We start from the raw sequence: 12,459 nt of genomic DNA on the forward strand, positions 1-12,459 counted from the left end.
CTCAGGCACTGGAAGTCACAGCAGTGAATGGCACCATCCAACCAGATCACCATGGTTTTGGGGTCATTGCTGTCAAATGATGTCATAGTGTACTACATTTGCTCCATGACCTTGCTGGCAGCAGATGCAAACCTTATGGACTCTCCTAGTGAACCTCATCTCCTTCCCAAAGTGGCTCAGAGAGGCCAAACCTGCCCCCAATGCCCAAAAGCCATCCCTGCCACCCTGTATGCATGCATCCGGAGTGTGTGAGATGGATGCAGTTTTCCTGCTGCTCCTTTCCCCTGTGCATCCGTCCACCCCAACACACTGCCTCTGCCACCATCAGGGCAGCCACCTTTCTCCCCACTGTCCCGGGAGACAGTCCTTGTTGTCCTGACACGAAGCAACTCTGCAGTGGGGCTGCCTCACCAGCGGCCTTTAATGAGGAGTTAATTGCAGCTGACACTGCCTGGGCCAGGGAGTGCTCTCCTGGGTCTCCACTAGCACTTGGCCAGGATGGAGTGCAAGGGGAGGAAGAGTCAGTGCTGCAGGTAAATGTGCTCCAAGACAGACAGCGAGGGAGCAAGGGCTGCTGCATCTTTATTCCCTGTTGACCCATTTAAAGCAAGCACCGGTGACTAAGGGAGCTGGCAGGAGGATAAAAATACCTCCCACATGTTCACTAGGAGGCCAGGGACAGAAATAGGGGTGCCATCACCTCTCTGGTGAATGGTTGGGGTCACACAGTGTTTTGCAGTCCCAAAGTGGAGTCTCCAGTGTCTCTCACAGCAAACAAAACCGCAGTGGGGTCTCCTCTGCTCAGAGCTTCCTGTCACACACCGTCCCAAGAGTCAGCTCCCTTGCAACCTCCCTTCCCTTCCTTGGGGATGAAGCAATCAGAAAACAAACAAACAAACAAAAAAACCCCAAAAGCAGAGGCTCTCCCTTACTTCCAGTAAAAGGAGGAAAACATCACACAAGGAAATCTTCCCTGCAGACCTCGGCCGTGCAGGTCACTGCACTGCTGCCGAAATATCTGTGTCACTGCACTGCTCACGCTGTTGGGGTCATATCCCACCCACTGCAGCCAGAGACGACAGATCCTGGGGTCCTCCTCACCTCTCTGGCCTGAGCTGCTCCAGACACTGCCATGTCATGGGAAAACACACATGATTTTCTGGGTTGGCAGCAGGGATCCAGTGCTGCCTTCCTAGCCCTTCTACAGTGGCACACCTGGGAGCTTTTGCACTTGGAGTGGGCTCATCACACAGTCGCTTTGCTAGCAAGGTGCTGGAGACCAGCAACCACGCCTGGTACCTGGTATTTTATTTGGTCTTCTTCAGGTCACACAGCTGCCTGCTGTTTTATTAAACCTTGAAATACATCTTTTGCAGGCAGAAAAATATTGAATGAAGATGGTTTCTTAGCAAACCAAAAGGTCTTAAACCAAGCAAGCAGACTACAGCAGATAGCCCATCCACCTGACTGCATCTGACAGTTCAGGGAGGAAGAAGAGCCCATGCAGGAGGGTGCTGTGCCCAGGCTCACAGAGGGCAACAGTTTTCCTCACACGGGATAGCACAGAGAGGTGTCACAGGGAGGTATCAGCCACCTTCCCTACCTGGTGGGCACAAAGCCCACTGGCCAGGCATGGGGACAAGGGCTGGTGTGCACCAGACATGGTTACCAACACCTGTAGAGAAGGCACTTGTGGGGTTTGCTAATGATTTGTTGACAAAAAGATAGGGACTTGGGGTGAGTTACAGCAAGGAGCTGGCAAGCTCTGGGTCTCTCTTAACTCATCTCAAACTCCTTGTCAGGGATGGAGAAGTCTTGCAAAGCAGCAAGCAAAGAAGTCTCTCTTGCCTATGGCTTTCATGAATTGATGTACCCCCAAAATGTGGGTGAGCATTAGCAGGAGACTGAATGTTGAGGCAGAGGTTTACAGGCACCAGCCAGTTGCACAGCATGCTGAGTGGGCAGCACCAGAACCCAAACACTGCTGTCCCTGAAGGACTTGCTTGCTGAATATATCCACCCAGATATATAAGTAGACTGTAGGGCAATGCCTTAATGCTAGTGAGAGTGTAAATTGGTCTCCTGGAGAGTTAGAGTCATTGGGAGAAGCAGTATATGCTGAAATAGGCAGTCCTGCTTACTAAATCTGTAATTCCAGCTCTGGCTATATTTTCATCTTTCTAATAATATGTGCAAATATAGTAGGGATGAATCACAGGCTGCAGGCTTCAGGGTTTTTTTCCCATCCTTTCTCTGCAAATCCATCATGTGGGGGAGAGGGGCTGATGGAGGAAAGGAGCTCAGACCCAGGGGAGATCCTGTCCCAAGCAAGCCTAAATCCATCCCCTTGCACCTCTGCATGCTGTTAATACCAGCCAGGAGCAAGCAGTCCCTCCCACTGTGATTGCCTCCACCATTTCATCCCTGCAGTGTAACATTCCTGCCCAGGAACATTTCTTTCCCTGGACACTCCTGAACCATTCCCAAACCAGTGGACCTGTCCCATCCCAGTCTGCATCCCAGGGCTTGTACATCTCCACATCTGGATTTGCCTGCTGGGAATTTCTTGCTTTGTTGTAAGGACCTTTTGCAAATGTTAATGCTTTCCTTGCACTGGAGAGCTCTTCGGCTGATCTGCCAGAACACATTTCACACGCTTCTCCTAAAATTATGCCCTTTGCTTTTCCCGGCGTTCAAGCTGAAGCAGAGCCCGGTGTGCCAGCGGCATTGCAAGGAGAGCAGCGAGTCGGCCGTGCCCGGCTGCGGGGGCAGTGGAGCGAGGGGTTAAGCGCTGCCCAAGTGAGCGTTTGCTGTATGCTGGCTACTGGGCAGAGGGGGGACAGCAGGGGTCCGCATGGACCCACCCTGTTGCTCGGGCTTCATGAGTAAGGCAGGCTTCAGCACTGCCCCTGTGACAGCGTGCATAAACCTGAGTTCAAAGCACGTCACAGTTTAGGCATGAGCATTTTAGCTGGGATGGCTCTGGATTTGGGCTGAAAGCAAGGGATGAGCTAAACTCCTCCTAGCACCTCCCAGGCCAGCAGTTCCCCCAGTTTCTCTCTACTGGAGCCCACCCATGCTGGGCTGCACATGCTCCCTGCACAGCCTTTAGCCATCTCCTGCATTGCCACTGCTGCTCTCTGGGCCAGGAGCAGGAAAACTGGATGAGCCCCAGCAGGTCCCTGCGGCTGAGGGAGCAGAGGGGACTGGCCGCAATGTGAGGGGCAGCAGGTGGAGAGATCAAGGGGATCTCTCCTGAGCATGGGGTCAGTGCTCAATTGGCTGCAATGGACACTCACTGTTACAGAGAGGTGGTGTTTAGGAGGATCTTTCACTGCTGCTCCCGTGGCCATTTGGCATCAGAGCCAGAATGGGGCTCAGGTGGGCAGGGGAGTGCTGGGGCAAAGGGTTCCCAGAAGCCGTCTGACACAATCTGCCCATGCAGATGGACATCCCTCTACACTCTCTGCATCCTCCCAATCCCGTCTATCTTCTTCATCCCTGTGTCTACTGTATGCCCCTGCATGCTCTGCATCCCTCACCTCCGACCACATTCCGCACCTTCTACCACATCCCCCATATCCGCCCGCATCCCTCAAATGCTCCTGGATTCTTTCATCCCCTGCATCCCACCACAGTTTCTGTAACTTCCCACATCCCCCACATCCCCTGCATCACCTCATTCTGCCACCCCAGAACATCTGCAGCTTACAGGGAGCTTGCAATTACCCCCCATCCACCCTAAATGTGGACATTTAGTGTTTACTCTCCACCAGTAGGGTTCCCCCCAAACATCCCTGTTGGGAAATGCTGTGAGGGGATCCGGATTCTGTCCTGCCACTGGCCCTCCCTGGCCAATGCGGGCTGTAAACAGTTAGTCATGACCATTGTCTCTGTGGTTGGAGCTGCTTAAGTGCATCTTAAATGACTCACTGGGGAATTTTTATTATATTTTTTAATACCTCACGGTGTCACTACAGGGCATGAAGTTTGCTTCGCTGAGTTTGTTTTCCTGTTCCCTTGCAGATAAATAATTGAGAGGCTGAATAGCAAACCAGAAACCCAGAGAGACCACTCCTGGGAATACACTGGGAAATGTGTCACCCCAGCACCATTTATAGATTTAATTTTTATATTAGTGGTGAGGGACAGGAAGAAAGACAAAAGGGAATTTGTCAGGAGCGTATTAAGGGGGTGGGAGGGGCTGTGGCTGTGGCTCTGAAAGAGGCTCGGGAGGGAGTTAACAGGTCTCTCCTTCCCCCTCATCCCAATCCACTGCTCCAGTTCTTTCTATCTGTCCATTATGGGATTGTCCAGTGGCAAAATAATGCCCTCTCTCATTTGGAGCAGAAAGTGCATTTGTCAGCTCACACTGCAAATAAGCTAGGACCACCCTCAAGGGAGGTGGCCATGAGGGACCAGCAAGGGTGACCAGCTGCAGCTGTCTCTTGTGTACTCCTTCTCCAGGGAAAAGACTGGATCCCCTCTGTGAGGGTTGAGGTCTTTGTCACAGAATCACAGAATCAATTACATTGGAAAAGACCTTTGAGATCATCAAGTCCAAACTAACACCACCATGTCAACCAGACCATGGCACTGAGTGCCATGTCCAGTCTTTCCTTAAACACCTCCTGGGAGGGTGACTCCACCACCTCCCTGGGCAGCCCATTCCAATGCCCAATCACCCTTTCTGTGAAGAAATTTCTCCTAATGTCCAACCTAAACCTCCTCTGGTGCAGCTTACACTGTGTCCTCTTGTCCTGTTGCTGGGAGAAGTGACCGACCCTCACCTGGCCACAGCCTTCTTTCAGGTATTTGCAAAGAGTGATCAGATCACCCCTGAGCATCCTCCTCTCCAGGCTAAACGACCCCAGCTCCCTCAGCTGCTCCTCACAGGACTTGTGCTCCAGCCCCTTCACCAGCTTCATTGCCCTTCTCTGGACATGCTCCAACATCTCAGTATCCTTTCTAAATTAAGGGGCCCAGAACTGAACACAGGACTCAAGCTATGGCCTAATCAATGCCAAGTACAGGGGAAGAATAATTTCCCTAGTCCTACTGGCCACACTATTCCTGATACAGGCCAGGATGCCATTGGCCTTCTTGGCCACCTGGGCACTGCTGGCTCATGTTCAACCAGCTGTCAATCAGTACCCCCAGGTCCCTTTCTGCCTGGCCGCTGTCCAGCCACTCTGTCCCCAACCTGTAGCGCTGCAAGGGGTTGTTGTGGCCAAAGTTCAGGACCCGGCACTTGGTCTTGTTAAATCCCATATTGTTAGATTCAGCCACTCTATCCAGTCTGTCCAGGTCCCTCTGCAGATTCCTCCTACCCTCCAGCAGATTGACACCCCTTCAACTTGGTATCATCTGCAGATTTGCTAATGGTAAACTGTTGGACATCACTGGGAATGCTAATGGAGAAGGCAAACCTTTTAGTTAAGGAAAACAGCATTAATTTTTTTTTTAATTATCCAAAAACTTTTGCAGTGCTGCATTTAAATCACCAGCTTTAAAATTATCCTCACTTCACAAAGAATTAACAGCCTTACCAAATATTATTATTGTCACAGAATAAGAATGGGAGTTATTTTTGGCAGAGGAGGAAGATGATCTTTTGTGTGTCACCCCCACTGTAAACCCCTATTTAAATTGCTATCCTGAGCTCAGTCTTGGCCACTGTTTTTGGCTGCAGGTGCTTTCATCCTGGAGTTTTGCCACTCCACAAAATGCCGGCACTTCTCAAATCAGGAAGCGACATCTGGGTAGTGGGACCCAGTCAGACTGCAACCCCCGGAGGGAAGGAAATGAGAAAGACATCTGCATCATTGAAACCTTACAGGACAGCAGAGTGTGTGTGGAGGGGAAGATGGGGGAATCTCTTGAAAAATCCTGCCTGCTCTTCCCTGCCTGCAGCCCTCCTCACAACATGCCTCCCATGGCTGTCACCCAAACCCCCGCACTTGCCCATTGATCCAGGCTCAGAATAGCTCCTGTCGGCAGCCAGGGAGCTGTGGCCAGCCGACACTGGAGACAGAGGATGAAGGACATGGGGCTCTGTCCCATAGCACCCCACTGCTGGCAACCTCCTCTCTCTGCACCCCTCTGATTGCCCCTGGGCTCTCATCACAGCCCCACGCTCAGAAAAGGAGGGAAAAAAGAGGAAATAACATAAAGCAGGAGAGAGAGGGGAGGATGCAATGCAGCTTGGAGTAGGGCAGGCTGTGCCATGTGCTCTAGCTCTGGCACCAGCCACCTTGCTGCCCAGATGATCCTTTTGAGGGGGGTCCAGAAGTGGATCCTTACTTTTGGCGATCTTCCACATCCCATGTCCACTTCCACAGCCCTTTGGGAATGCCAGCTTCCCAGCAGGAGGAGAGCCCTGTGTTCCTTGGAGGTGTCCCTGGGGGGGTGGGGGGGGTCAGTCCCTGTCACAGCGGCACCTCGAATGGAGTGCAGAGGCCCTCCCTGCACAATCTGCCTGTCACCACTGATCACTTCAGGAGTCACATGGGGTTTGTGTCACTCAGCAAGGTTCTACTCGGCTTGTTAGCTGTGACCAGGATGAAGAATGGGTTTTAAAAGACCCCACTTGCTGTGGGAGAGGGGGAAGTTACCCCCGCAAAGCCCAGGGGATGTGCAGGTTTGCCCTATGCCTGCCTTGGGGCCTTTTCTTGGAGCATCCTCTGAACGGGGCCAGGCTGATGCCATAGTGCAGGGCTGAGCATCCTCCTCCATAAGGCTGAGCGGCCTCCCTACCTAGCATATCCCTGTCCCTGCATCCCCAGGGTGCTATGGGGGACAGAGGCCTGGGCACCCTGAGAGCCTTTGGGACAGCTGTTAAGGGGTGGGAAGGGGGTTTCCCTCACACCCCAGTGTCCTGTCTCTGCCCAGGTGTGCCTGCAGTCTGGCAGGTAGTTCTGGAGGCAGGTGGCATCACCCTAAGGCTCGTGTGCAAGGGGCTGTGTGAAAGGGTTTGGAGGGGGTTTTCTGCAGGTGGGGTTTCTCCAGACAGGTGAAGCTGAGTGCATTGCAGTCCCTGTCCAACTGCTCTGGTCACCGAGGTCCAGTTTTGGGTGCTCCCTGGAAAACCCAGTGTGGTGTCTTCACTCCACAGTGATGGGGAGAATGTGGGGCTTTCCCTTGGCCAGCTCCTTCTGCCAGGAGAGCTTCTGTCTTCTCACCACAGCCCCTAAGGTGGTTTTGGGCTGTTCCCTCACCTTATACCCCTGGGAAGCTGCTCACTGATCACAGCCAGCAAAGCCGGGAGCTGTGGGGGTGGCCCCAGGGGAGAGCATCATCCCACAAAGGCAGTGAGGAAACCCCCTCCATGCCAGGTACCCAGGCAGGCACTGTGCCCTCTCACACAGCTCCCTCGGCACTCTAAAATACCGGGGATGCTGTGGGTTGTGTGTGTGTGTGCAGATGTGTATGAAAATGACCAGTGCAACATCTCAGCCTCTCCCTGGTGTGCCTGTGGACCGAAGTGATCCTGACACTAAGCAAAGGAAAAAGAGACTGATCGAAGCTGAGTGGAATTTTTCTGTTTTTTTTTTTTTTAATCTTTCTTTAAGTGAGAACACCATCTGTCTCCCCCAACTCCGTCAGCGCTTCCAGTCCCCAGGCAGCTTCGCTCTTCCTAATTACTGTCATTAGGCACTGGGTAGCAATTAGGGAGGGATGCTGATGAGCAGCATCAGGAAGGCTGTGGTCCCCTGACAGCATCGCACAGGGAGCCGGCCAGCCTCTTCTCTCCAGCCCTGGCCTTTTCCACCTGGGGAGCTTAGTGGGTAGCACAGTAGCTGCCTTTTTGGTAGAGGCTGACAGGGAGGGGATGGAGAAGGGAGGTGCTGGCTGGCAGCTCCATGTCCGGGAGAATGCCCTGGGAATGGGCTGCTCGGGGGAGCAGGACGATGGTCGAGGTGGTCAGTGCTGTTGGGGCATGGAGCAGCAGCCCTCCGTGCTTCAGGTTGCCCCACCATCCCATGCCTGCTCTGCCCACAGGTGTCCAGCCACCAGTAACCATTTCTCCTGGGCAGCCAGGTCATGGTGATGGGCTGTGTGACCGAACAGAGTCAGACCCCGCTGCCACGGTTCCCTCTGGCCCAGGTGGGGCTGGCCACAAGCCTGCCCGGCTCTCCCTGGTGGCCCTGGCTGCCGTGGGGCCCTGGCCCTGCGGTGCCGCTGCCCGCGGCGCTGCAGCCGCGCAGGCCGGTGCGGGGTGTCAGTGCCACCTCGTGGCAGGCGTCCCGGCACTGCTGACCTCTCTTCTCCACCCGCAGCCTCCCACGGGCGCCCCCGAGGATTGCAGGGACGCCCACCAGGCCATCGGGCATTACTTCATGTCTGGAATGAAATGGTGCCCACTTGCCCTGCCTGCCGTGCCTGCTGTCAAGGCCCAGCCCCCACAGAAAGCCCGCGGAGGGGCAAGGTGGGTCTGCGGGGCCTGTGGGGGTGCTTCAGGCTGGAGTAGGTGGGCCTGTGGGTGAACTATCAAGAAACTAAACTGGTGGGTGAACCAGTAAGAGGAGTGGAGAGGAGAAAGTGAGGGAGGAAAGCCTCACTTTGGAGTCTGGGGAGCCTGTGGGGTTGAGAAGGGTTTGGCAGACATGACTGGTGGCTGCAGAAGACCCTTGGCCGGGTGCTCCATCTCCTCACACTGCCATGTGCTGTTGGTCAGCTGGCTCCTGCCTCTAGGACCATGGATAAAAACAAACCCACATCCCTAGGAACACCAAGGCTTCTTTCCTTTACCACCAGCATTTCTGGTGAGACTTGCAAGAGCTCAAATACGCTCATGACCTCCCCCAAAACAGGGTTAGTGGAGTTGAAATGTCTAGGGAGATACTGAGGTGATTTTGCAGTGAGAAGGCTTTTAGCCTCAACTACTTTCTCTTGCCCAGGGGTTTCCTCAGACTTTCCCCTGCTCTCTCTGAAACCCCATGCCCCTGCAGCCAGGTGAAGCCTGGCTTCACCAGCCTTTCTAGGCAGTTGTGCGGGCAGTGGGGTGGGTGCCAGGCTGGGGAGGAAGCACAGCTCCTGCCTCACAGGGGGAAGTGAGAAACTGCTGTGGAAAGTCAAAGACAGGCAACAATCAGGCCCCCCCCCCCCAAAAAAAAAAGACTTTCCTCAGTCCTTGTCCTAATGGCCAGCTCCTGGCATGGCTGTGGGGAGATGCAGGTGGCCAGGCTTGTCTGGTTCCTGGCTGTGCAGGTGTCCATGCATAGGGAATGTGCTGATAAAGCCACTGCCAGGGAAGCCTCTCTGGCTCAAAGCCCTGCTGTACCCCAAGGACCATTGTGCTGGAAAACCCTAAAGCCAGGAAAATGGGGACACCATTCAGACCTCTGAGTGCATTGACAATGGGTTCATTTTATTTAGTTTTTACTACCATATTTTTCATCTCTATTCCCTTGGCTCTCCATGCAGACAAGATGGACAACCCTTTGCCCTGCACATAATGATGGAGAAGTGCACAGAACAAATCCCTCCCAGGCAGATTGGGCAGAAGGGGAGCACTGCCCCACCACAGCTGGCAGGCAGACACGATGTGGGGAAGGCACCTCACATGCTGTAACAGAGAGAGGATCCAAGGGGCACTCACTGGTCGAGGAATACAGTGTGGATCAAATTGTCACTCTGCACACTGCAAATGGTGGTGGCATCCCATATAGGGAGATGCCTGGCTTAAGCTCCAGCAGAAATGAGAGCAGAAGTCCTTACCTGAGCATAAAGAGGGGCTTTTTCAATAGAATTTTTATGGGTGTTCCTTTTTCAAATTCCCAGACCGTCTGGGGTGGGCAGTGCATCTACAGGGCTGGGCTGCTGCTGTCATTGGGCGGGAAGTGGAGGTGGCTCCTGACAGTTCTGCTCCATTTCCCTCTCGCCCCCATCTTCCCTGAAACACGTTGCTCTGTCTTCTACAAGCTGTCCTTTTTCTAGTGACACAACATCCCCCGACCTGGCTTTGGCTCTTTTCCCCACTCCAGATACACAAAGGTTGTTTGAAGTTACTTCACAAGGTTGGGTGATGAGCATGAGGATGAGGAGATATCTGATTCATGCTGTGGCAATACCCCATCTGCAAAGGGCAGCATGGCTGTTGTGGGTAACTGGGACCCCAGCCCTTGAGCCTCCACAGCTTCTGCCACAGGTGTCTGGAGCCCCAGGCGACAGTCACTGGGCGCATGGACTACCTCTTCCACCATCCTCAGCCCCAAGGCTGAGATGGGGATCCATCCCATCCTGGATCATGCGGAGCCTCAGACAGATGAGGGTTCACCTCTGCCAGTGTGTTAAGGTCTGGGAGAGGAATTGTGATGAGGAATTGTGGCCTTGGCACCTGTAGCAGCGCCTGTGGCTGCCATTATGGGACAGATGCCATGAGTCTGCCTCTAGTGCCACAGACAGGGGAGAAGAGAGGTGGTCACCCTTCAGCAGTAGCATCTGTCCTGCAGCCCCAGAGAGAACTCAGGCTTGGGCAGGGAGTCTCTTTACCATCATCAGAGGGACATCTCCTCAACACAGTGCCTCAAGCTGACCCTACTGGGCGTATGGCACTCGGTGGCCCATTAATGCCTGGTGTCAGTGCCCCCCCACCTTGCTTGGCCAGTCCTGTTCAGTGTCCAAAGCCTCCCGGATGAGGAAGCCACCTCACCTAAGGAAGAGCAGACCCACAGATAGTGCTTCATGTAAATAACCCCCCAAAGCACTTCTAAGTGACCAATCACCTTCTCTAGGGGCTTCTCACCCAAGCCAGTCTCTGTTCAGCCAGGGGGGATCAGTTGCTGTAATTATTCAGAATCAGCAATCCCACACTGATGAGTTCATTTCCCAAACAGAGCCCTTCATGTGCAGTAAAGCCACTTATAGGCAGGTGAAGAAATCCATCTATGGGGAAATGCCTGGGATCAGCAACGCCGGCCAGCTCTGGCACGCAGGCAAAGCCTTGAGGACACTCATAAATTCAGTCATCCTGCGTACACTCACATCACTCCCTGACTGCTTTTGTGCAGCGTGGAAGCATCCATCCCAAGTGACACACGGTATTTCTGCAGCAACAGTGAGCTGAAGTGACGGTTGTCTGGGGCTGTAATGACAAGTTCAGGGAGCTCCTCTAGATTAGCTGTCTCCATTGCCTGCCCCTGGTCCTCCCTAACTTCAGGGACTGTAGGTCAGAGCAAGGACAGATTTTTTCCCCTCTTCACTGCTTGGGAAGACAAACTTTTTTCCTGTACCCGTCTATGGAGAGGCTTCCCATGAGTGCCGATGGATGCCTGCCCCTGTGTGAGAGAGCCCAGAGGGCAGAGAGACCTGGGTGTCACAGAGTGCAGAAGATGGGGCGGCAGGACTGTAAATGGAGTAGATGCTGGGTGTGCCTTGCTCCATATGGCCCCAAGTCTCCTTTTATTGAGGTCAGTAGCAAAAATCGAGCTACTACTGTGTGGGATTTGGTCCTAAAGTAAATCCCTGCTTCCTTTTCTCCTGTAGTTTCTGCTGTTCCAGCCCCATGTTCCCAGGAATTGCCCATCCAGCAGTAGACCTGTCGCTGCAAATGGCACAGCAGTCCCTGCCACACTCCATCCTCACCAGCTGCGTCTCCTCTGCCTCCTCCCAATGGTTCAGCCATGGCAGCTGTCAACAGCTCGTTGTAACTCAGCATGATCCACTTTGGCTTCCTCCAGCATTTACAGGTGTAGCTTGGGACTCAGCACAAAAATGACAGTCATCTTAAAAGGCTGGTCTTGCTAAAGGCAAAAGCTGGTTCTCAGAGAGCTCATACCCGTGGAAGGCTTCACTAGTCCCAGGAGCAGGCTGTCCGTGTCCACAGGGATTGGCCAGGGCACTCCAGCCCATTCCCCTTACCCTCAGACTCTCTCCTCTCTGGGGCAATTCTGGGTGGTTTTGGTGGTGACCAGCGCTGTGGCCCCCAGCTCAGTGGCGGGCAATGGGAAGTTGTGGTTGCGTTCCTCAGGCCGGGGGTACATGGTGGAGAGCAGAACAATGTCACCATCAGCATTGCCCTGGCAGCATGGCCTCTGCTTTGCCCTGGCTTTCCTGGGTGGCCCCGGCATCTTCAGGCTCCCATCAAGATGCAGGCATGGGGCTGGCTTCAGGGCACCATCTCCCTCTGGTATGGCAGGGTCCTGGCCAGGCAGGCGACTGGCAATGCTCACTTTTTCTGGGAAAGGACAAGAAAAGGGGATTACTGGGCTCACAAAGCGGGGTCAGGCAGGTCCCAGGGAGACAGTCCTGTCCGGAGGGGAGAAGATGGAGCTGGAACAGGAGGAGTCTGCGAGGTCCCCACACCTCTCCTGCTGCAGATCTGCTCCTGCTTACAACTGAGGAACTTCCCCCCCCCCCCAAAAGACAAGAGGGAAAGGCCAAAACTTGCACTTCCACTTTGAGTCCTCTTGATAAACTCTGCCGGCAGCAGAGCAGCCCAGCCCGTGGCAGCTTGCC

General features: G+C 54.0%; 1 protein-coding gene and 1 long non-coding RNA gene across 3 annotated transcripts in view; one reads left to right on the forward strand and one right to left on the reverse strand.

Moving 5' to 3' along the window:
• The window catches only part of LOC121675558, a 27,671-nt gene continuing 15,212 nt past the window's right edge, over positions 1 to 12,459 (forward strand). Inside the window, exons 1-2 of the long non-coding RNA XR_006020115.1 lie at positions 1 to 14; positions 8,842 to 8,849. This is a non-coding gene — a long non-coding RNA (uncharacterized LOC121675558). The remainder of the gene's footprint in view (positions 15 to 8,841; positions 8,850 to 12,459) is intronic.
• The window catches only part of LOC121675556 (tumor necrosis factor receptor superfamily member 13C-like), a 5,290-nt gene continuing 2,170 nt past the window's right edge, over positions 9,340 to 12,459 (reverse strand). For both annotated transcript variants that reach the window (XM_042051118.1, XM_042051117.1), the window contains exon 3: positions 9,340 to 12,178. In XM_042051118.1, the coding sequence (XP_041907052.1) occupies positions 11,865 to 12,178 (314 nt within the window). In that variant the 3' untranslated portion in view covers positions 9,340 to 11,864. The remainder of the gene's footprint in view (positions 12,179 to 12,459) is intronic.

The sequence above is a fragment of the Corvus kubaryi genome, unplaced genomic scaffold (assembly GCF_017639235.1).
Source record: "Corvus kubaryi isolate FWS band 111438036 unplaced genomic scaffold, C.kubaryi_AGA036_p1.0 74, whole genome shotgun sequence".
In the NCBI taxonomy this organism is placed as follows: Eukaryota; Metazoa; Chordata; class Aves; order Passeriformes; family Corvidae; genus Corvus; species Corvus kubaryi.